A 24,590-nucleotide genomic window follows, 5' to 3' on the forward strand; every position below is an offset into this window, starting at 1 on the left:
GACTCTACCATTAATGACCTCATTAGCTTAATTATTATCCTAGAGGCCCTGTTGCCAAATACAGTCACACTGGGAGTTAGAGCTTCGACATGTGAATTCTGGGGGATACAGCTTAGTCCGTAACATAGGGGAAGAGAGAATCCTCTTCCATTAAAACAGGAGGGAGGCTTTCCACATGTACCCAGGCCCAGCAGAGGGAGCCACAACCTGTAGGTTGCTGATAGCTCCAACAGGTTGCCCAGGGCTAGTCACAGGCAGTGTCTGACATATTACTGCACCAGAGCCTTTGCAAATCTTCCTGAAACACAGAAATAAACACAAAGAGGCAGCCAAAAAGGGGAGACAAAGAAACAGGCACCAAATGAAAGAACAAGAGAATTCTCCAAAAGAAGAGCTAAATGAAATATAGGCAAGCAATTTATCAAATATAGAGTTCAAAGCAGTGATTATAAGGATGTTCAATGGCATGAAAAGTACATAGAACCCATAAAAAAGGACAAGTCAAAAATGAAGAATGCAATACCTTAGAGAAAACACTGGAAGAAATAAACAGTAGGTTAGAAGAAGCATAGAACTGAATCAGCAATTTGGAAAACAAGGTAGAAAAAAATATCTAATCAGAGCATCAAAAAGAATTTTTAAAAATGAGGATGGTTTAAGGGAATTTGGGACAATATGAAGCGTAACAACATTTGCATCATAGAGGTACCAGAAAGAGAAGAAAGAAGGCAAAGGATAGAAAACCTATTTGAAGAAATAATGACAGAAAACTTCTTTAGCCTGGTGAAGGAAAAAAAAAAAACACGTAAGTCCAGGAAGTGCAGAAAGTCCCAAACAAGATGGACCCAAAGAGGCCCACACCAAGACACATCATAATTAAAATGGCAAAATTTAAAGACAAGAAGAGAATCTTAAAAGCCACAAGAGAAAAGCAGTTCGTTACCTACAAGGGAGCTCCCATAAAACTGTCAGTTGATTTCCCAACAGAAACATTGCAGGCCAAAAGGGATTAGCATGAAATATTCAAAGTAATGAAAAGCAAGGACCTACAATCAAGGCTACTTTCCCCAGTAAGGCTGTCATTTAAAATTGAAGGAGAGCCCTGACAGGTTTGGCTCAGTGGGTTGGGTGTCATCCTGCAAACCAAAATGTCACTGGTTCAATACCCAGTCAGGGTACACGCCTGGGTTCTGGCTCAGGCCCACTGCTGGAGGTTTGCAAGAGGCAACCAAATTGATATTTATCTCGCACATGGATGTTTTCCCCTTACCCGCTATCTAAAAATAAATAAATAAAATCTTTTTAAAAAATGAATAAAATTAGAGAACTAAAGAGCTTCTCACATAGAAAAAGCTAAAGGAGTTTGTTACCACCAAACCAGTATTACAACAAATGTTAAAGGGCTTGCTTGAAGATGACACAAAGGAGGTGGATGAGGAGGAAGAGGAACATAGTTAAAAAAAATAAAATGGCAATAAATACATACCTATCAATATAATCACTTTAAATATAAAGGGCTTAAATGCTCCAATCAGAAGACATTGGCTAGTTAAATGGATAAAACAGGAGGGAGGGAGGAGAAGATAGTTGTGGATAAGGTTGTAGGCTTTGGTGTCAAGTTGAAAAAGATTTTTCCATTTAATGGTTTTAGGTTTCTCTGTTAAAAAGTACAAGCAATGTACTGAGTGTAAGGGACAGATGTGCATTTGAAAAGAGCAGAGAATATTTGACAACTGAGATGGAGTTAGGGAGAAATGACTGAGTAGGGGAATGTGGCAGAATTACTAGGTTGTATTGACCTGTCTGCGTGCCTCAGTGGCTTTCAGCAGCAGAGCAGCTCAGCATAGGCATGACTGTTTGGTAGCGGTAGTCTCATGTGTCTGAATACAGCCTTTTAAAAATCTTCATTGTGTAAGACCATTTACAACCATGAGTAGACTCCTGTTAACATTACTATAATATCAGCACTGCTTTAAAGAAGATTGACTTCTGTTCCACAGTCTTTGTCACTGCTAGACCTGGCAGAAGATTTTTGACTAGACCATTTTTACCTTGTAGATTTATGGACTCTAGGAGGTATTTACAGCATCTGTGGGCAAGAATTAGCTCATAACCTTTAAAATTAGAGCAAATTTGTCTTGGAGTCATTCGTATCAAATGATCGACAGCACAGCTGTCCCCAACATTCTCAGATTTCATATTTGCAAATTTGCCTACTCACTAAAATTTATTTGTAATCCCACCATTAATACTTGTGGTTGTTTCATCATTTTAGTGGTCATTCATGGACATGTGCAGAGTGGCAGAAGTTTGACTCACCTGACATGTATATTATATTCCCTGCTGAGGTCAAACAAGGCAGTGCTCTGCCTTCCTGTGTAAGCTCGCATACTCTCATCCACATGTTCTTTTCGTGGCCTACTTAGTGCCATGTTTTTTTGCATCTTTGTGCTTTTGCTTAGTGATTTAATTGTTTAAAATGTCCCCCAGACATAGTGCTAAAATGATGCCTAGTTTTCCTAAGCACAAATAAGACTGTGATATGCTTTATAGAGAAAATATGTGTGTTAGATAAGCTTCATTCGGCCATAAGTTATTTCATGAAAATGTACAAAGTCGAATACCAAGCACTGGCAAGACTATAATGTAACTGGAACACTGACACTCTGCTGGTAGGAATATAAATTAGTACAAGCACTTTGGAAATTTGCTTGATATTACCTAGCTGAACATATGCATACCCTATAACCTAGCAGTCCACTCCTTGATATATGTCCAACAGAAATATTTTCATTTTCATATGAGCATGACATATACAAGAATGTTAATAGCGATAATGTTTTTCATGGCCCCCAAACTGAAAACAACTTTCAACAGGAGAATGTCTTCAATAAATTAAGAATATCCATGTGATAGGATGCTTTCCAGCAGTAAAAATAAATGAAATGCTAAGTGCAACAAACTTGAATGATTCTTAGAATCATACTGAGCTGGAAAAAAAGGCACTCCAGAGTGCATCTTTTATGATTTTTATATCAGGTTGAAAAACAGGCAAAATTGATCAATTGAGGGTAATAAGTGAGGGGGAAGCTCTAGTATGCTGATAATGTTCTATTTCCTTATCTGGATAAGTGGGGCGCTTTTGAAATTTTATCAAATTTTAACTTTTTTTCTATTTATTTATTTTTATTGTACTTTTCCTACTACCCCTCCCCTCCCAATACCCTCTTCCGTCGCCATCTACCCTTGACTTACAACTTTTTGATTGGTGTACTTTTTTTGTAGGTAAGTTATTCTTCAATAAAAAGTCTGTTTTAAAAAAAAGAATATAGTGAGAAGTCCACACTCTACATTTATTTAATAGCCTTATGCTTCACTATTTTACCCTATACTGTCCCACCCTCCCCGCCAACTCCTACTTGGTGATAAAAATGGAGGGCCCTGAATGCATATTTCTTCTCACTCTTATTCTGGTTGTTTTCAAATTCAAGTAGAGGTTTGAACATTTAAGGTTGACCTCTCTTTGAGGGACATTTAACAATAGGTACTAACTGCAACAAACTGACCTCTGACCTAAATGGAGCTCTATTTAGCTGTCTCAGGAAAACTGAGGGTTTAAGTCTACACTCCACTCCAAGGTTCTAAAGGACTTAACAAGGAGTGGAAAAGGTGGCTGGCTTGGGACCTGCTTTAATGTGCTGCAGTCTCTATATTGCTTAATTGTTTACCTGAGAAACTGATTGGATTAGTGAGTGGCAAGGCTGCACATTTAGCTATACTAGGCATATTTTTGTTAATAGTGATGTTTCTATTTACGGTTTTGTTCGTTCTTACTCATACCTCAACGCCTTTTCCTTCCTTTTACCCTTCAGATGGTTGTCCTATATATTTTTTTTATTTTGGGCTTTACTCTGAGCTAGCTGTTCTTTAAATCATTTTTCATTCAGCTCATATTCATTGGTTACTTACTATGTATAAGGCACTTGAAAAACAGGGATAAGACACGTAATCTCTGCCCCAAACAGCTTAGCTTGCAGTTCTAGTGTGGAAATAGACAAGTGATCAGTTATTTTGTCAACACTGATACGTGCTGTGATAAAGATTAGTCTGGGGGACTTCTCAGTAACTCATAGAATTGATTCTTAACATAGACCAAGAGCTGGAAATGTGTACTTAAGGAAATTACACCTATATATCTAAGGTAAATTTTGAAAAGAGAGAGTGTGTGTGTGTGTGTTTCACAGTGAGCATGTGGGGGAATTCAGAGAGCAGAGGCTTAGGAGATACGCAGAGGGTAAGTCATGAAGGAGAGTCATGCTCGGGAGTTTGGCTTGTATCTGGAAGAGCTATTCAGGCACTATGAGCAAGGAAGTATTGTGATCACATTTGAAAATGTGCTGGTGTTAAGCACATAAAAATAAGTTACTTTAATGAATTGAAGTAGCTTTTTAAAGGGATGGAGTTATCTGGGGTCTTGTCAAACGGTAGTCCCAGCAGTACTGGAATCATCTTGAGAGCTTTTAAAACTATGGAATATTGGGACCTATTCCAGACTCAGTAAATCTAAACCAGCCTTTTAACAAGATTTCCAAATAATTTGAAGGCTCATCCACATCTAAGAAGCATTGATTTAGATCGATATGATGGTGGTTGGGCTTTAGACAGCTGGTAAGAAGAAAGGACAGGTTGCAAGAGATGTTAGGGAGTACATGTTCTTCTGTTTGGAAGAGTCTTCTCAGTCCTTCTCGTCACAGGCACACACCCAGTACCCCCTGCTCATCCTTTACCTTTCAGCTTAAATGGAACTTCTCTGATGCCACACTCCCAATACACATGGTTGCCATATACTCCCGTAATACCTGTACTTGCCTTATCATTGTTCTTTTTTTTTTTTCTTGTAAATACTTATTTAATTGCCTGTATTTCTCCCTAGGCTCCCTAGGAAATGTATTTCTATGCTGCCTGACATGTGATAGACACCCAGTTAGTATTTGTGGTTTGATTGAATGAATTCACCATGTATAAAAAGAGAAGATGGACTTGGATGTGTTGGGGGATGTAACTGTTATATTTATTAATAGTAACAGTAAGTTTTAAGTAGCACTGGCATGTTCCAGGCACTGTTCTAAGTGCATTATATGTATTAATTTATTTGATCCTCTCAGCAATCCTGTAAGAGTAGATGTAGGGTTTGTTAATGTAGTTAGAGATTATTTACATTATTAAAATGTATTAACATTTTTGCTTTTTATTTGTTTTTTTCAATTAGAGTTTACATTTAATATTATTTTATATTAGCTTTAGATGTACAGCATAGTGGTTAGACAATCATGTACTTTACAGAATGTTCCTCCTGAAGGGGTATTTTTTTAATTAAATCATTTTTAAATTGTTATTCTATTACAGTTGTCCCAGTTTTTCCCCCTTTGCCCATCCTACCCCCCTAGATATTCTTCACATCCTCTTTACAGATGAGGAAACTGAAGCACAAGGAGGATAAGTAATCCCCCTAAGGTTACACAGTAAGTGGTGAGTCAGGATTTCAAGCTGGACAGTCTGGTACTGCTCTTTTATGTCTGGTTTTGGACAAAAGAGCTTCCTGGCACTATGCTAGGTGTTTTCTATGTGTTTGTATGTATTATTTAATCTTTAGAGCATCAAAGTGAGGAAGGTATTGTTATCTTGTTTTACAGATGAGAACACAAAGGCTCAAAAACTTACATAGCTTACTTACATAGCTAATTAGTGATAGAGCACTTGAAACCAAATCCTTTAAACCTGAGGCCATCCAACTCTAAAGCCTGTGCTCCTTACCAGTAATGATGATGCCTCCATGTGAAGTCTAAAATACCTGTGGAATATGAGAATTGAGATCACTGAGAAACTGACAGGTAGGGTGCCTAACATTCAGGTGTGGGGTAAGGGCAAGACTTAATTCCAATCAGTCTGAAAACCAAAAGCAAGCATTGGCTTTTCAAGTTTGAAAGGACAAGGGAGGTTTGAGGCCTTGCCATTCCAGCCAGCCTCATAATTGACCAGGTGAACTTTGAACTCAGATTGTTAGGAACCTTAGCCTCTATAATAAGCTGTAACTTAGCTGACTAAGGAGTAGTTATTGCTTTTTCTTATGGCCTTGGAGAAACCAGATAAATTAGAAATACTGAATGTCAGCACTGGAAGGAACCAGTTCTGACTTTCCCCAACCCACTCTTACCCATTTCCCCTCGTTTTATAGTAAGGAAATTGAAGAAGAGAGTAATTAGGTGACTTGCCAAAGTCTAATAAAAACCATTAGCAACAAGCCAGAAATAGAGGAAGGGGTCACATTCTTATGTCCTTTGCCCTGTGCCTTATGACTCTCTAGGTTGAAGATTTAGCACTTCTTGTTTAAAACTGTTCCACCATTATACTTCTTTGCTAGTGCCTGGTTCTTTTTGACTTTGACCCCTGGAAATACTAACTTCTTGTCCTTTTCCCCTCCAGCTCCAAGCGTATGCTCTCTCTGGCAGGCCTGGCTTTACTTTATTAATGATGAAACTGCTATCAGATTATCACTGATAGGAACATAACTGGCACATAGAACTTTAAATTGTTCTTCTTGGAGTTAAATGCGATTCTTTTAAACTGTACACACATTGGTCAACTTTTGTAAAGGAGAAGACTGGGTGCAGTTTGTATAACTCTTAGATGCGAAGGGTGATTATTTAGATAATCATGTGCAGTGGTGTCACTCCTGTCCTTGTACCTTCTAAGGCATGAAATGAAATTCAGTTGGAAACAAGATTATAACTAGCACTTATTTCCCATACCTTATGCCTTATCCAGTCCTACTCAGTGAATAGACCTTTAGCTCTATAATAACCACTGTTTTTATTTTTGTTTCAGAAAGGTGAAGACTGCACAGCATGGCGGTGAAGAGCTGTCATTTTGTTTTGTTACAGAAAGGTGTAGTGAGGCTGCAGTTTCAAGTGAAGTCTATTTTAGTTAAAACCCACACACACAAAAAACCAAAAAATATGTCACGACTAAAATGACATTTGATTTAGTAAAGATGATGGAACAAAAGGCAGAATGAATGCATTTTAGTTTGAGAAAATGGCCTGAGAAAAGGACATTGTGGTGGGAAAGGACACAGCATAATAGTAACAGAAGTAAGAGCTCCCATTTATTAGGTACTTGGTGTATGTACACTTTCAAAATCCTTGCATCAGTCCCGTGAGATAGCTGTGATTATTTCCACTGTACAGATTAGGAAAGGGGAGGGATAGAGAGGTTAAGTGGCAAAGCCAGGATTCCAACCCAGGTCTGTTTCATTCCAAAACGAATGCTCTTGGCTGCTGTGCTCTGCAGTCTCCATGGTCAGGAAACAGCAGATAATAGAGCTTTCCTGTGGGTAGAGCCTGTAGAGGAGTATGCAGTGGAAGAGCCTCCTGGAGAGGATTTATGGGAGGCAGTGAAAATGGACAGGTAGGGATAGATGAGAGGCTTGTTGGAGGAAGACTCAAAAATAATTGGCAATTGATTGTTCTGTGGACAAGGGTGAAATCCAAGATGACTGAGGTTTTGTATCTGATTGATGGAGGGAACAGAGGCAGAAAAGTGGTGGGTGGGGGGGCTTGTTTGGCGGGTGAAGGAAAGGAAAGATGGAACAATCATTTTGGTTTTCGATACGTTGCATTTAAAACACAGGTGAAAGATACCATTGGACATTTAGGCAGCAGATGTAACTTCTCGTTTTACTAAGTTTGGATTGAAAGGAATACCAGAGGACAATCCCTGGAGGTGGTTTAGAGCTAAGGCTTTTTATCAGAATTGACACCCTGACATCAGAGGGGCCTTACCGCTCCTACATTTCACCAACTTCCTCTATCTTATCACTCAAATTCACTCCGTAGCTCCTCTATGACCATACCTTCTTTTACATCCATCTCTGTTGTTCCTTCTTTTTATTGCTTCTGATCCCCACCTGCCCTGTGATCTCTAATCCTTTGACACCTCTGTACGCACCTGACCCAACAGTCTCCTTCTGTTTTCACTTGCCTTTCTTTCTAGTCTGTACCTCCGGATCAGTCATTTTAATTCTGTCCCTTCTGGCATCTTAAAATACCTCTTCCCCTAGATATTACCTTCTTCCCCTCTCCACATTCAAAGGACTGTCCTCCTCTTAACCAGTGAAGGCCCTAAAGCACAGTGAACCTGTAATCCTAATTATAGTATTATGACTATAAGCTCCAGAGAAACCATCCTCTGCAATAGGAATTGACACTGTGAAGAATCCCTGATTCTTGAAGAGGACCAAAGTAGGCATACCTTGTTGGGCCTCTTTTGGTACTTTTATTGATACTTATGGAATGAATAAGAAGATAAAATAGGTTAGGTCACCTTTTTTCTAGTTTTGTCTTATTTCCAAACACCTGAAATACGCAGAGAGCAAAGAGCTCAGACGGGGACATAAAGAGGAAACTGCTTCTGAGGTCCCTTGAGGTTACAGTGTATGCAGCTACTCTGTTGGCATCCTGTTACTTCTGAAATCAGACCTGTGAATAAAACCCAGCATTGGATAGGGACTTCGAGGCAGCACTAGTCTTGACCCAGAACCCTGGCTCCCTCTAAACCTACATGTCCTGTGCGAGCTCCTGACTCGCCCTAGGGAAGCAGCTAATTTACGATTGGCACTTACGATGTTGATGGCAGCTGAAGGCCTAGACCTTCGTGTACACAGCACAGGGAGCCAGCAGAGGGAGTTGTAGTCCTAGAACTTTGTTAAAGAGCTTCTGATAAGGTCTGATTTTGCAAGAGATCTTTGCTGGCTCCATCCGAATCTCCCCTGCAGTAAGACTTTAACTTGAGATGTGCCTGAGTTTGGTGCCAGACCCCTGGTGTGAGCAGACTGGGAACTCCTGCCTAGCTGTTTAAACTCGAAAGCCATAAGGAACTCTGGATTTCAAGGAAACGCCTATTTACTGTACTGGCGAAGCAACTCTTGAGAAATGGGAGTGCCTTCTTGACCTCGATCCTTATTGATTTTGGTATCAGCACCTCCAGTGACGTGCCCTGAGGGGCGGGAGAAAATTAGCAAGTGCCTTACACACTGGGAAAGGGAGGAAGCCTGACTGTTGCTCCAGAAAGTCCCCACTGGGGAGCTGGGGTACAGTGTTTGGGCAGCATTAAACAGTGAGGGCCCTGTAGGAAGGAAGTTCAGTGCCTGGGTGCAGAACCGTGCATCAGCTCTGACTTTGAATCAGAAACAGAAGCTTCGAAGCTAGCCAGTAAGGGACTTGGTAGGCAGCTGGAGGGTGATCTCGATTTGAAATAGGAAGTCTCCGTGAAAGGGGATACAGCTTCTGCTAGACATTGTGAACTTCTGAATCACTAGGTTTGGTTCTGCTTTGGGGCGCTCAGAAAGCCCCAGCGTTTCCAAGCCAGCTCTCCCTTTTGCTTCAGGACATATACTCCCCAAGCCTGCACAATGGAGAAGTGGGACGGTAATGAGGGCACCTCAGCTTTTCACATGCCTGAGTGGATGGTGAGTTCTCCCATCACTTTGCTTTTCCTTCTGTTTCTTGATCATGAGGCCACCAGCTCTGCCAGATGACAGGGTCATCTGTGAGAAGTTCCTACCAAGATCTGTGGTTAGGGAAAAAGTTAGTACTCTAATTTCAAATTAGTTTCTATGTCTTGGGTCACCCCTGTTTCTTAATTACAAGTGAAGCTGGGGAACATCTGAGAGCTGCCTGGCCAGAGTCAGTTTCTTGCCTGGCTGTGCTAGGCCGAGTGCCTCCTGCTGCTGGAGCGCTGCATGGGTTGTGTTATCCTGTGATTGCTTTGCATTCTATTTGCAAGCTGATGCTTTGTTTCTCGTGTGGATTTAAAACAAGGAAGAATGCAGGCATACCTTACTTCCTTGTGTTTCACAGATGTTGCGGGGGTTTGTTGTTTTTTGTTTTGTTTTGTTTTTTTACCAACTGAAGGCAAGACCCTTCACCAGCAAAAAGAGCAGGATTTGCCTTATTGCAATACTTGCTTCATTGTGGTGGTCTAGACCAGTGATTTTCAACCATTTTCATCTCATGACATGCACAAACTAATTACAGAAATCTGTGGCACCCCAAAAATATATTTTTTTATTGACCTGGCCAAAAAAATAGGTATAATTTTGATTCATTTACACTAGATGATTGCTATCGTTGTGTCACCTGTTGTCATTTTTTTAAAATTTGACAATCTAAGGGAAAAGGGGTCAGTGCCCCTAACTAAATAGTCAGATATTGCATGTTTTAAAATATTTTTCAAGCCCTGGCCAGGTAGCTCAGTTGGTTAGAGCATCATCCTAATGTGCCAAGGTTGTGGGTTCGATCCCTGGTCAGGGCACATAGAATAATCGGAATGCATAAATCAATGGAACAACAAATTGATCTCTCTCTCTCTCTCTCTCTCTCTCTCACTCACTCTTCCTTTCTCTTGAAAAATAAATAAATAATTTAAAAGAATTCTTGCAGTACACCGTGTGAAAATTGCTGATCTAGATAGAACCCACAACATCTTTGAGGTATGCCTGTAGTTGGGGGGCGGGGGGAAATCCAGAACTTCTAGAAATGGTGCTCTCTCAAGTCTCTGAAAAGATTTAAGACATTTCTCCCCTGCCTGCCCATTTGTTCCCCTCCAGTCAAAACATTTCCCCTAATATTCTTTATATTCCTAAAAAACAGGAACTATAGCTCCTTTAGAACCATTCTTCAAAATACTATATTTGCCTGATAAAGGTTTTTAATATAATGGTAAGAAGGACTTATTTGTTGCTAAGAGCTACCACCTAAAGCCTAATATTTTAGATACAATTTCAACTTTGATTTAAAAACAAGAACCAGCCCTAGCCAGGTGGCTCAGTTGGTTGGACCATCATCCTGTACACCAAAAGGCTGCAAGTTCAATACCCAGTTAGGATGTGTACCTCGGTTGTGGGTTTGATTCCTGGCAGGGCATGTGTGGGGGTGGCCAGTTGGTATTTCTCTCTCATATCAGTGTCTCCCCCCTACTTCCTCTCTCTCTAGGATCAATGAATATATCTTCAGGTGAGGATTAAAAAGAAAAGGAAAAAATATTAATAAATAAAAACAGCAACCATTCTTATGTTCCTAGCTGTGGTTTCTTCTAGGTTTAGACTGATTTCTTATAGTCTCTATCATCTTGTGTTTTATACATATGTGGTTTATACATGTACATACATACATGGAATTATGGACTTAAAGAAATAACCGTCAGTAATATGATTAAATATATAGTAGGTCTAACAAAGGCCCAACTGAGGAGCCCACATTTCAACTCTTACTGTTACAACTATTTTTTATTATTTTTGTTGAGTTATGGCTGCTGCTGTTCTAAATTTTGTTTCAGAATATTGAACTCAGTTTTAAAACATATGATAGAAAGGAACCCTACCCATCCACAGGCTTATTTCAGATAATGTAGTACTTTAGAATTAATGGAAAGGATTCACATAATAATTCTAGCTGGGTTTTTAATCTCCAGCTACTCACTAATAACAAGAAAGGGGAGCAAGAAATTTGGATTTTTAGGGGACAGGGGGACCACATTAAGCTACTAAACTTTGGTACTTCTCTAAAGGAATATTACAGAAGCATTCCACAGAACATTAGTGTGTCAACTCAGAATCAGTGACAGATTTTATAGTAGTAATTCTTAATCTTGTAACAGTCCTCACTATCGTACCTGCTAAGCACATCTTCAAGAAGAGCTTCTGCAGAACTTTTACCTACTTACCTTCTTTTTATTTATGTGAACAAGGAAACTGTCCTAAAGGAGTTAGTGTGACTATTACCTAAGGGACTATGACTTAGCACTTCCCAGCTTTTGGAAAACATTCTTTAAATCAAAGGTCTGCTCTGTTTTCAATATGGCATCTCTCTTATTTAGTGATATCTTAGTCCTTCTCTCTCGAAAACTAGAAAAATACCATTGATCAGTAGGTTTGTTGTTTTTTTTTTTTTTTTAACAACAAGAAAGAGTAGGAAGGGGCTTAACTTCAATAACTCAGTTTTTTCATCTGCTGTATTTCCTTGCCAAAAGACTTAACCTCTTGAGGCTTTCTTTCACATACTGCATAAGTTATTAGTTTCTGACCAGGTCTGGAAATGTTGCATTAAGCTGCCACCAGTGTCCACTTAGCCAGCAAAGTGAACCCCTGAACACTGTCTGGTGCATTGCCTATAGATTCCCAGACCTCACCGGTGAAATGTTAGAGTGCCTTTGAATCCCTGAGAGAAAACCCTGGAGCCAGCTCCCATGTTGGGCAGAAATTTCAATTTAAGAAAGCTTTAACAAATGTCTGACTCATGTTCCAGTTTATATATTAATGTGATGAAACTTCCACTGAGAATATCCTAGCCTCCAAAAGAAATATGACATGGTTCTCAAACCTTCTTGCAGGAGGAAAATTTAGCAGAGAAAGTGCATTATATCACCTCCCTTTTTAGTACCCATAGAAAAAAGGAACTTACATACCCCTCAAAGAATAGGGCTCAGACCAGACAGCAACTGACAGTACTCACATCTCTGATTCCCGGCAGGGGAGTAAGCCAGGATGAAGTTTGAAGAACCCCAATCTCGAGAATTGACAAGGTAGACCTTCAGTTAAATTCCATCAGTCACTGGAAAACTTCTGCTGGAGCCTCTGCTGCTCGGCTGTTTTTATGTGAAGGATTTCCTTAGGCTTGTTCAAGCAGTTTTACTACTAAAAGGTCGGGGAATGTATCCTTTAAAACATTTTTCTTATAAATACGTTTTTGCTTCCCCTGAGAAATCTTTAGTCCCTCTTAGTAGGTGAAATACCTCCTCTAATGTTGCATGGAGATCAGCAGTAACTTTTTTTTAAAGAATCTACATTTTAATATTTCCTCCTCCCACCCAAGCTCTGTGTAGTACTTGGTACTTTTCCATAGGAAATCTGATTGACTTTCTTGAGTACTCAGCCAGCTGGTTACCTGAGTTTTTGGCTAAAAATAATCCCTTTTATAGGTAAAGAATTTGTTTTAGCAGCTCATTTGGCTTGGAAGGGAGAGATGTCTTTTAAGAATCCTTGAACCATATTTACTTGGAAGTGAAACAGACACCTGTATGGTATCTGGTAAATGGTGGTAAAGATAGGTTGGCTGTAACTTTGGGTTGGGATTGACATTTAAAGCAGAGACCCATTTGAAAAACTAGTGAAAACTATTGGCCTCTCCCCAGGAAAATTTTGCATTGTAGCGGGTAGGGGGGAACCTAGACATCCATGGGCTTTTAGCTAAAGAACTTTTGACCTAAAAAAACCAGAAGGGTTAATATTTTATACTGTGTGTTATTATGTAGTCTCCAAAACCCTCTCAGATACATTTTATTTCTCAGCACACATTTGAGATAAGCAAAGTAGATGTTATTGTTCCCAATTTTCAAATGAGGATTACAGATGTTAAGTGCTAGAAATGTTAAGAAATGGAGATACAGAGAGAGGGAACCTCTGATCATCATCCTTCGGTATTTGAAAATGAATTAACTCTTTTCTCTTGGCCTGACTGATCCTGTTTAGATTAAATAGATATTCTGTTCTCCCCAGGAGTTCTGTTTTTCTTAGTGTATTAACCATCTATTCTTGACAGCCTTAAACTGTGGAAATCAGACCCAGTTCTCTTGATATCCTGTGTTGGTCATGAAGGTTCACCTCATTCTAATCTCTGACCTTTCAAATGATCTTTTCTTTTCTGCCTTTGAATATGCTTCCCTTAGTGTAACCGTTGATAGGATCAAATGGTTGGCTAAGGAGAGAGTCAAGAGAAGTAGGGCTGCTTTATTCATGCTGGGAGATGGTGTTAGAGCAGTGGTTCTCAAAGTATGGTCCCCAGACCAGCAGCATCAGCATCACCTGGAAACTTGTTAGATATGCACAATCTTGGGCCCACCCAGATTTACTAAATCAGAAACTGGGAGTGGGGCCCAGCAGTGCGTTTTAATAAGCCTTCCAGGTGATTTTGAAGCACCTAAAGTTTGGAAACTACTTTGTTAGATAAACTCATTAAGTGGTAAGGCTTTTCCTGTCAGTAGTAGTACCCTAAAATGTCTCATGGTTGTGTTTTGTATGTATCTGCAGCACCCTTTGCTGCAAGTCTAGTGACTTAAGCCATTGGACCAAAGAGTCCCTTTTCACCTGGGTGAGGAAAATGAGGAACCAGCTGCGAGTGTCTAGGTAAACATCCTTGGTTAGCAAGAGCAGAAGTTTAGAGATTCAGCAAGCAAGCAGAAAAATATTAGTCTATCTTATTTCTTGAAATTATGAGTAAGAGGTCAGTATCGTTATGGGTGATGGTGAACATCAGTAATTGAATTCAGTTAATGTGTTTTAATTTCTGGTGGTGGCATTGGGCAGAATTGCTAATTAAAGGGCTGTTAAATTTTAAATTCTTATATGATTAGCCATTTCAGAATTGTGATTTGATCAGAGCTCCAAGATCACATGAGATGATGTCATTTTTGATACCCAATCTGATAAGAAAGTAAATGTAAGAAGTAATTAAATTAAGAAGAATGAAGTAGGGCTAATGCACCCCAGATTAGGACCAGGGGAGTTTTTGGCCTTCTGATTAATATCTTTAGGTGCAGGATAGTGGGAGGTGCTTCAGCTCTGACATAAACACAGGCTCCTGTGTGCTCGTCCCATCATTTACTTACTAGGAGACCTTAGGCAAATTATTTGTTCTCGCAGAGGTGCACTTTCATAATTTGTCAAATAGAGATAATAATGCCTATATTTTAAGATTCTTATGCTGCTGATTAATAGAAGTGGCATGCACAGGGCTGTGTGTAGGCACTTAATAAGTACAAGTTCTCTTCCCCTTATTCTATTCTTCCAGAGACCTTTTCTCTCAAAATAAAGATTATTCTAAAAAAAGAATCTACCATTTTATGTTCTTTCTTCTCCTCACCAAGCAGTCTCTCTCATTCTCTCTCTCTTTTTTTTTTTTAAGGAAGAATTCAAATCACATTCCCACCCTGTCTCTATAAAATACAGTTGAATATAGATTTCCTATTCACTGCCCCCCTTTCAGAAATCAACAAATAAATAATATGATTCTCTGCCCTTTCATTTGACTCTATTTAATATGTAACAAGGTCATTGTGATTCTGAGGACTCTGAGTCAATTGAAAACTCCTCTTGTAGTCATACCTTCCACAAAGCACAGTTTTTTAAAAACTTTTTTGAAAAAACAAATATAGTCATTCAACACCTAATCAGCAACAATCTTGAGAGGGGACTAGAAATCAAATCTCAAACCCTCTCTAAAAGATGCACAATTATGTATCGCACCAGTCCCCAGTCTGACTAACCCAAGGGGCACAGAGGGCAGGGTAGGGGCTGCCTGAGCACTTGGCACCATTTTTTTTTTCTTATCATCTTAATAAATTCCCTCATTGTTATAATGACTCTGTGGTTAATTTTTTTTTTTTCCTAATGAGACTAGGCTAACGAAAATTATCTGAAATGGAAAAGGAGGAGGTAAGGTTAAAAAACGAACCTAATTAACAAGGTAATTATAGCAGGCAAAAAAAATGCCCTGGTTATATAAATACACTATTGTTATTCACATGCAAGTTGGGCCTTGTCAAGGGACTTGTCAAGGTTTAGAGGTCAGAGGATCCATGTAATTAGGTGTTTAGGGAAAAAATAAAATAAAAGCAAAACCAGCCACCAGAATTAGGAATGGCTGATGAGCCACTAACAGAAATGCCTTATTAAATTGGGTTCAACTGCTGGAGGGGTTGTTGGAGCAGCTTCAGGGAGTCTAGGAAAGGGTTGCACCCCACCCCCCAACCAAAAAAAAAAAAAAAGAAAAAAGAAAAAAGCGAACCAGAGCCAACAGAATTGCTGATGCAGAAAGTTTAAAGGCCTAGCCACAAGGGTCTCTGCACTGGAGAGGTGGCAGTAGGGCTGGTAATGTCACTATGCTGAGCAACAAGAAGAAATACATTGTGAGTGGCAACTCTGGGATTAAAGCCCAGGTGAGGCTAAGCTCTTACTTACCGGTCTTGCTGCTGCGATAGCCATTAATGTGAAAGGCCAGCCGCTTTTTCCCTCCTCTCCTGCTTTCATCCCTCCTTCTGGCATAAGGTGAGCTCCCCGTCTCCTAACAGTCTCTTTCCTTCCCTTGCTCTGATGCCTCTTGGAATTAGACAGTTCTCTCTGAAATGAAAAAAGGGGGATTACCCTAAAGGACTCTGATTTCAGATTCGTAGGAAAGTTAGGGGTAGAATCTACCGAAGTACCGCAGCCAGGGTGAGTACACCTCAGTGTTACTAAGTGAACTGTTGAGTCAGGAATGTACTTAACATTTAGCTATCGGGGGCAGGTGGGCACCAGGGATGACCTACTTAAAACGTGTGTTCTGGTTGTCAGTAAAAAATAAACATGTATTTCTCTGGAAAATTGTATAGCATTCTATGTAAGTGGTTAGTCTCTGTCTAATAGTCTTCTGTTCTAAAGAAACTTGAGTTCAGTGTCTAACAAGTAAAGTTTAGGACCCTATGTCTCTGAGTGGAGAAAACCTACATAGTCTTTTTTAGTGCCAAAAGACAGCCTAAATGTGACCTGAGTGGAAGGAATAACTGTAAATGGAGAAGACTATAGAGAAGAGAGCTCAGCTTAGGGAAACTAGTTTGAGACAATGATGATGCAGCTAGATAGCTACATGGTTTCCTGTTATTGGGGTAAATGTGTGTGTACCCACCCACCCCTGATCCTAGAGAAGCAGAGTGACTGGCCCCCTCTAGTGGTGTGTAGGTGGGAGGGGGGCTGTTAACATTCCTCAGGCAGAGGGTGTCTGTTATCTGTTACACTTCTTTTATGTCATTCCTTTTGCCACTGCTGAAGTTAGTGACTCATTGTGACCTTTGGAAAGTCGATTAATATTCCTTTTCCTAGATGGGCTTCTAAAAAGGAATAAAGACAAGTCATTGTCTTGAACAAGGTTGGTGAAATGGAAGCCAGAGTTTTGAGTTGGATGGCTATCCCCCTCCCTGTCTTCACACCCACCTTCTTCCCGTTCCCAACTTATTTTGCCCTTAGAAATTCTTTTAACTCTAGACTTGGCTTATGCTTACCATGTTTACGTAATAGTCAGTCATGTACAATGAAGATAGAAGAGGCTACTTCGGATTCCTTTCAGCACATCATTGCCTACCATGTGTCAGGCATTCATATCTGAGAATATAAGGGTGAATAAGATAAGCAGTCCTTGCCTTTATGGGGCCGATAGCTTATACAGGATACAGGTGGGTAGTTAGATTCAGCGTGGTAGGTGCTGTGATAGGAGATGTATATGGAATTTCGTGTATGTCCCATGGGAGTGCATAGAAAGGGCACTTTTATCTTTTTTGGAACAAATTGCTACGTTAGCAAAATAATCAGTTTTGCCATTTTTCATTTTGTAAAGTGCTTCTAATCCAATTAATTTTCCTATTGCTGAAAGTAATTTACAAACTCTAAAGCACTACACAGGCTTAGTTGTTACAGCTAAGAAAATGTGATGAATTCCCCTAAAAGACGTGCTAAACTAATTCAATTTGGCATTGGTCTCTTTGTCTCAGTACTCAAATGATTCCATAGTTACCCTTGACTGCAGGAAGTGAGCATCAGTTGCTGCTCTCATTCTTATTATGCTGTATCTATGTTCTGCCCATCGGGGAACCATCTTTTTATTATGACAGGCAGAATCAGTTGTCAGATCTTGGAATCCTTCCCGCCTCCTTGCTACCTTGGATCCAGAATAATCTAAGCAATTATGCAAACATTCAATTAGGGGGAGAAAAGGGTATTTTGCCTTGTATAATGCACCTCTTGTAGAGTGGGCACCCACATTTTTGGTCCAAACCTTCAGGAATAAACCTTTTGTTTTAATTTTTAAATTCAATTTATTTATTTATATCTAGATACTTGTTTTTTGTATTATAAAGGAATTTTAGCATTAATTTTTTAACATATGGTACAAGAAATTTTATGTAACAAATAATTACAAAACACAAAAACAGATACAAGGTACAAGAAATTTTTATGTATACTCCCCATGTATAATGCACATCCTTGTTTTTCCCTCAAAAATTTGGGCAAAAAAGTGCTTATTGTACATGGAAAAATGTGGTATTTGTTGAAATGATATAAACTTTGGTAAAGTGTTATAAAGTATCAGCTGAAACCTGCAACAGTAGAAGAAGAGATCAAAATGCAAGAAAGCCATTATCAGATAATTGTCCAAGATGCAATCTCAAGTATTGTGGTTCATACATAGTCTAGTCACTCATTCCTTCTACATCTGTTATATTATAGTTAATAAATGACAAATCTTGTATCTTTTAGGCCTTTTATGATAAAAAGTAATAAGTTAATGTTTACTGTACTTACTAGTACTGAAAAGCTAATTAATACATCTTTAAAAATTATAGTGACTACCTGCAAGAGCTGTAAGAACAATGAACTGCAGGGGCAGGAGTAGGGAAGTGGATTTATTGAATCTCCTGCTGTGTCTCACAGTTTACATACAGGCGTACCTCAGAGATGCTGCAGGTTGTTTTCCAGACCACTGCAATAAAATGAGTTGTAATCTTTTTGCTGATGGGGAGTCTTGCCTGCAATTTGTAAAAACAAACAAACAAAAAACAACAACCACAAAACGCAACATCTGTGAAACGCAATAAAACAAAGTACGCTTGTACAAGGTTTCATTTAATTCTCTCCAAAACTTGTGAGGTATTTTTATCTTTGCTGTATTTCTGAGAAAAATGAGGCTCACAGAAGATCTTGAGCAAAACACGTAGTTAATGAGTGGCAACGTGAGGATTTGAATGCAGTTCCAGGAGGGTTTCTCTCTGAATGGAAAGCCTATCTATTTTTTCATTATACTAACTAGACCATTTCCTGAGAATCTGAAAACCTTGAAGCCAAATCACTTTATCTTTCTGTACATTGCAGTTTTTCATCCAGATATGTGAAGATTGGAATAGATAGTCTCAAAGATTCTTTCCCGCTTTAGTTTTCAGTGAAACTATAGAAAGGATTTCTGAATATTATTCAACTTTCTAAAAATTTATTTTAACCAAAATATCCCATTCTCTCTTTTCTTTTGTCACAATTTTATTAAAAAAGCATATAGTCAGAGGAACAAAGATTTAAATTTGATGGAAGGAAAAGAATGAAAAATCATTCTTCTCTCCAGAATCTTAACATTCCAAATACAGATTGGTACAATCAGATCAACTGCCTTGAATTGCTCTCAAAATGGAGGTTCTTTTCCTTTATATAACTTGAATGTTTTTTCTTAGCAGATCCAGTTTGCTGACCAGAAGCAAGAATTCAACAAACGTCCCACCAAAATTGGACGTCGCTCTCTGTCTCGTTCCATTTCTCAGTCATCTACTGACAGCTACAGCTCAGGTGAGTACTGAACTGCAGTGGACCCGCCTGTGCAGGTATGACCAATGGACCCTCTGTCTACCCGAGGCTAATTAAGCATGGTCAAGCCTGTGCTTTGGAATAAACACTTTGCCTCTCAGTTGAAATTTAGACCAAAATTCTAGGTGGATTTTTTTTGGATTCCTCTTGGGAGTTCAGAGTGGAGCCTAATAAAGGCTTCCTCTTGCAATAAAGGTAGGAGAAGGTGGTTGAGGAAATTGAGTTCTGACTTATTCAGAGTGTGGGAGGGAGTATGTAGCTCACCGGTGACCTTCTCTGAACAACATGTGTAAAGACTTGTGTTTTTTCCATTCTTTGAAAATAGAAGCGTTCCCCATCCTTCCATCTGGTACTTGCAAATTAAAGGGGAAAACTTAATTACCCCAAGAAACATGAAAACATTGTAGCTAGTTCCAGTGAGCTCCTTTGCCTGCTCTTCTAAGCTGTGACAGTGTATTGCTTGTTACCCCTTTCTTCCTTTGCAGTGGCATTAATTCAAATATATGGGCCTTGGGACTACTATGATTTAATGCCAGATGAGCTCTTACCATGTAAAACCCCTTGAAAGCATTGGCCATTCGTGCAACAGCATCCAGTGCGTGTCTGATCTAATATGGAGCTATTTTATTTTGCTCTTGTGTCAGAATGTGGTAGGAAGCTTAGTTGTCTCTTTGCATTATAAATAGTAATATTCATTAGAAAATTTTTATCGTGACCTAAAGTTTTATTTGTTCTTCACACACATAGGCAAGTAGTATTTGTTATGTAAACTTGAAGAAAGCTTGTTTAGGAAACTGTAGCTCTTAGGTTGGGTAGATGGTTATTTACATTTTCACATTTCTCTTTTTATTTTCTTCCCACAATAACCGAATGATGTAAAGCACTTGAGATAAATTCCTGTGGACTTCTATCTAAAGATACCTAATGTACCGATCTTATTATTCTGCTGAAATAACTAGTGTTGAAAACTCATAAATATAACTCTGGAAACTATAATAACTGTGAAAAGGTGAATTGTAAAACAGGGTGTGATGTTTTAGACTGAGTCTGTGCATGTTATCAAAACTATGATACTAAATAATAACTATACTAAATTTTAAGTCCAGCTCAATCTATTCCCTACATCCTACATCCACATTTCCAACTGTGCTCATGCAGGGAAAACCAATGCCTGCCTCCCCAGTGAACACCTACACACAAGGAGGGCACCCTACAAAATACCTGTTTATCTAAAAGAGTGTGATTGATGCACTTGGTTTCTAAGTGAACGCAGAGTTGCCCGGTAAGCTCATTGGTGAGCGACATTGGCTGATGTCACCCTGGAATACCTGGACTTAAAAGTTGAACTATATGAAATTGCCATTTTTATAGTAAAAAATTATCAACCACAGATAGCCATTTAAGCATCTTAAGCTCAAGAGCATTGGAGTAAAAACATTCTGGAGTGGGAAATAACTTAAAAGATCAGTTCCTCAGCTTCCCGCTAGATGCTGGAATCGCTTTGATAGCATCTCTGACAAATGGCTGTCTGGCCTCTTTGGGAGCATTTTAAATGATAGGGTAATCCTTGCTTTATCTAGTTATTTAGCTCCTGATAAACTCTTGTACAGTCCTTGGAATTTAAGATTTTGCTTAGAAATTAAATCGCTCTTTTGGGGGCATCCCCTGTCCTGGTGACCCTCCTCTGGACACATTCCAGATTAAGTTTCCCTTTAAAAATATTATGTCTATGAATATAACATTCCAGATATGGTATGAACTAATCCACAGGGAGTGTTACTTCCATAAACTCAGTGCCTTTAAAATGAATCCCAAGAATATGTTTGCTTCTCTCTCAGCTGTGTCACACATACTGCTCCCTTGTTTTGTTTTTCGGTTTTGTTTTGTTTTATTCACATGAACAGTTGTCAAGCCCTTTTAAACAAACTCTGATTGGAGTTGCCTACTGCCTTGAGTCTCGGACTGGGAGTTAGGAGAGCTCTAGTTACTAGGCTTAGATCCATGTGTGATTTGTTGTGTGATCCCGGAAGACGCTTGCAGTCTGTGAATTCATAACAAAGGCAGCGGGAAGTTACATAAAGTGACACAGAAAATGCTCCAAACCCATTGAATAAAAAGCCAGGAATAACAGATTTGACTCACAACTTTCTAAATACAAGGAGATATGCAAATGAATGTCAGTAAGAACTTGGAACCCATTTTCAGCATACAGTTTAAGTGACTATAGAAATTAACATTACAGAGCCCCCAAAGACTGACCTTTGGACCCCTTTCCTTCTCTGTTTATACTGTCTCCCCAGGTGACCTCATTCAGTCTCATAGTTTTAAATATCACATAGTTTTGACATTTGATTCTCAAATTTTATCTCCAGCTCAAATCTCTCCCGTACACACTAGATCTGTATGTTCAACTGCCTTCTCAGTCCTTTCACTTGGGTGTCTTACAGGCAAATCAAACCTCCCATGTCTTAAAAGCTGAGCTCCTGAGTTCCATCCTTGCCCCTCCTCAGTCTGTTCACAACACTATAGCAAGGTTCATTCTTTTAAAATAAGACAGGCCAGGTTATATCGCATAGTTCCAAACCCTCCCATGGCTTTCCAATCTCACTCTGAGTAAAAGCTAAAATTCTTAAAATGGCCTACAAGGCCCTATACCATCCAGCCTCCCATTATACTTCTAATCACATCTCTCCTTTCCCAGACCCCATCTCCTCCAGGTATTCGTTTCACTCCAATCATACTAGGCTCCTCAGTGTTACTGTATTTTGAGACTCTCCTGCTTTAAGACTTTCGCACTTGCTGTTCCTGTAGCTGGAGTCCTCTAAGGTACCCAAGCAGGGTATCTGCCTCCAGCTCTTAACCAACAGATACCTCTCAAAAGAGGCCTATCCTGGCTGCTCTTTTAAAACTGTACAAACACCCCACCCAACTCTCACTATCAAATTTTTCTCCATAGCACTTATTATCATATAACATATATTTTTACTAATTTATTGTTGTCTTTTCTCTCCTGACTTAAACATGAGATCTATGAGAACAGAGATTTTTGGCTGTTTTGTACTGCTGTTTCCAGCACTTAGAACTGTCTTTGACACATAAGAGGTGCTCAATAAACAAATATTGGTGAAAGGTGTCCAGAGACTTTATTATATGTTATACCCTTGTTGAGGTATCTGATATACTCTATGCATGTAAACAGATAAAAGAAGGTATATGACATTCAAAATGTTTCCTTTTAGGAACTTCTGCCAGCCTTTCTCAATAAGGGGGGTTCCTCATCTGGATCACAGAACACAGAAAAGAATTTGAGAGACTGTTTTCTTAGTTCTTCAAAGGATGGGTCATAGCCAGTACCTTTCAAAATGCATAGGAGAGAATTAATTCACATATCCTATTGATATTTCAAGGCATTAGGGCCTAATGCTGGTGGAACCTAGTTTGAAAAAGGCTGCGTTAATGCCTAAAATTATTTTATAAAAAACAAGTTTCTGAAAACCTTATAAAAGCAAATAAACAGAAAACTCGTATTCAAAGTCAGATGATTCTCAGTAATAGATTTCTGAAAAAGCTGTCTTTGCAGTGAGTTAATTATTTAAGGATAAGGAAGGAAGCCTGAAGTCTCTTAGGTCATAATTGATTGAAGTATTTTCACATTTTTCCAGTACTAAAGTTTTATCTGTTTATTTGTATTTTGGTTGCTAGCATAGCTTTTCACATGTTTCTAGAGTGTTAATTCATTAGTGAAATGCTGCACATAGACACACAGGTCCCTCCTGTTATTTTCATTACCAAATGAATAGATTGGGCCCAAGAAGAATTGTCTGACTTAAAATAGTCTAATAGAACTAACTCAGCCAGCAGCCTGACTGCTTCTTCTTCTAGCAGTAATCCACAGTATCACAGCTACTAGGAGGTGAGGCTTCATCAGGCTCGAGCCATAGAACATATGTGCGCATGTTCTATGGGATAGATTGTGGATTAGTGATTCATCAAGTCGTGTTTTGATTTTGGGATTTTATGAAACAAGACAACATCTCATGGTAACATTATATTGTATTTTATATTACTTTTCTACCTTGAAGTTGAAAGTTTTTTCATATTATTTCATTTATTCATAAGATTTTTCTGGTTGTAATAGAGAAAAGGGAGAGAGAGGCTTTGTTATACTCCCTAATTTACAGTTGCATAAATTGAAAAATTAGTCACTTAACTAATTAGAAGTGAAACAAGAGTTAAGGTCTCAGGCCTGTACTTAAGTAGGTTATTGGCTTGGTTATCAATCATTAATTTTTCATTAAGTTATGACTCTGGGCTTCAGAGTGTACTGATAAGTACAAACACTTTTGCCCTGGTTGGTGTGGCTCAGTGGATTGAATGCCAGTCTGCGAACCAAAAGGCTTCAGTTCTATTCCCAGTCTGGACACATGTCTAGGTTGCACCCCCAGTTGGGGGCATGTGAGAGGCAACCAATCAGTATATCTCTTGCACATTGCTGTTTCCTTCTCTGTCTTTCTCGCTCCCTTCTCCTCTAAAATAATAAGCAAAATCTAAAGAGAAAAACCCACACTTTAGAAACTTTTCAAGCATGTGGATACATATGTGTTGGATTTCTTTACATTTTCCTAGGGAAATTGTTTAATGCTATCTCAACTATTCTTGTGAATATGCTACTTTGAATATAGTGTCAGGAATGAGTAGGGGTTCAAATAATAAATGCCACACTACTTCAGGAATAATCTTTTCATGTGTTTGCAGAAATACCACTCTCGGTCTGGGTCTGTCAGGCATTTTGCATTCACATATTTTTACAATCTAGACAACTGATATTTTGGCTCTTACCTGGTAACAGGTCTATATAACAGGCTCTTTGGAAACAGATTCATTTTGGCTCCAATAAAAAATACAGTGGTTGAACTAACTATAATTAGTTGACTACTGTTAAGAAAATAAAATACCTTTCTTTTCCATTTTAGAATAGAAAAGTGGTATAAAGAATTTTTTCCTTTGACTTGGGAGAAAACTCAAGCCAAAAATGGGGAAACTTGCGAGGTTTGTTTGTTTTCCCCTGACTCATCCTTAGAAGCTGAAAGAGGCAAAA

At 39.0% G+C, this 24,590-nt stretch overlaps 1 protein-coding gene across 3 annotated transcripts in view; it reads left to right on the forward strand.

The window, feature by feature from the left end:
- The window catches only part of AHCYL2 (adenosylhomocysteinase like 2), a 135,808-nt gene that overhangs the window by 73,792 nt on the left and 37,426 nt on the right, over positions 1-24,590 (forward strand). The window contains exons 1-2 of one of the 3 annotated variants that reach the window (XM_054564261.1): positions 9,448-9,526; positions 19,366-19,474. In XM_054564261.1, coding sequence (XP_054420236.1) covers positions 9,470-9,526; positions 19,366-19,474 — 166 coding nt within the window. In that variant the 5' untranslated portion in view covers positions 9,448-9,469. Of the gene's footprint in view, positions 1-9,447; positions 9,527-19,362; positions 19,475-24,590 lie in introns of those variants that run through there. The other 2 variants (XM_054564259.1, XM_054564260.1) reach the window with 2 other exon arrangements.

The sequence above is a fragment of the Pteronotus mesoamericanus genome, unplaced genomic scaffold (genome assembly GCF_021234165.1).
Source record: "Pteronotus mesoamericanus isolate MK-2021 breed Mesoamerican mustached bat unplaced genomic scaffold, CSHL_Meso_final scaffold_85, whole genome shotgun sequence".
Classification (NCBI taxonomy): domain Eukaryota; kingdom Metazoa; phylum Chordata; class Mammalia; order Chiroptera; family Mormoopidae; genus Pteronotus; species Pteronotus mesoamericanus.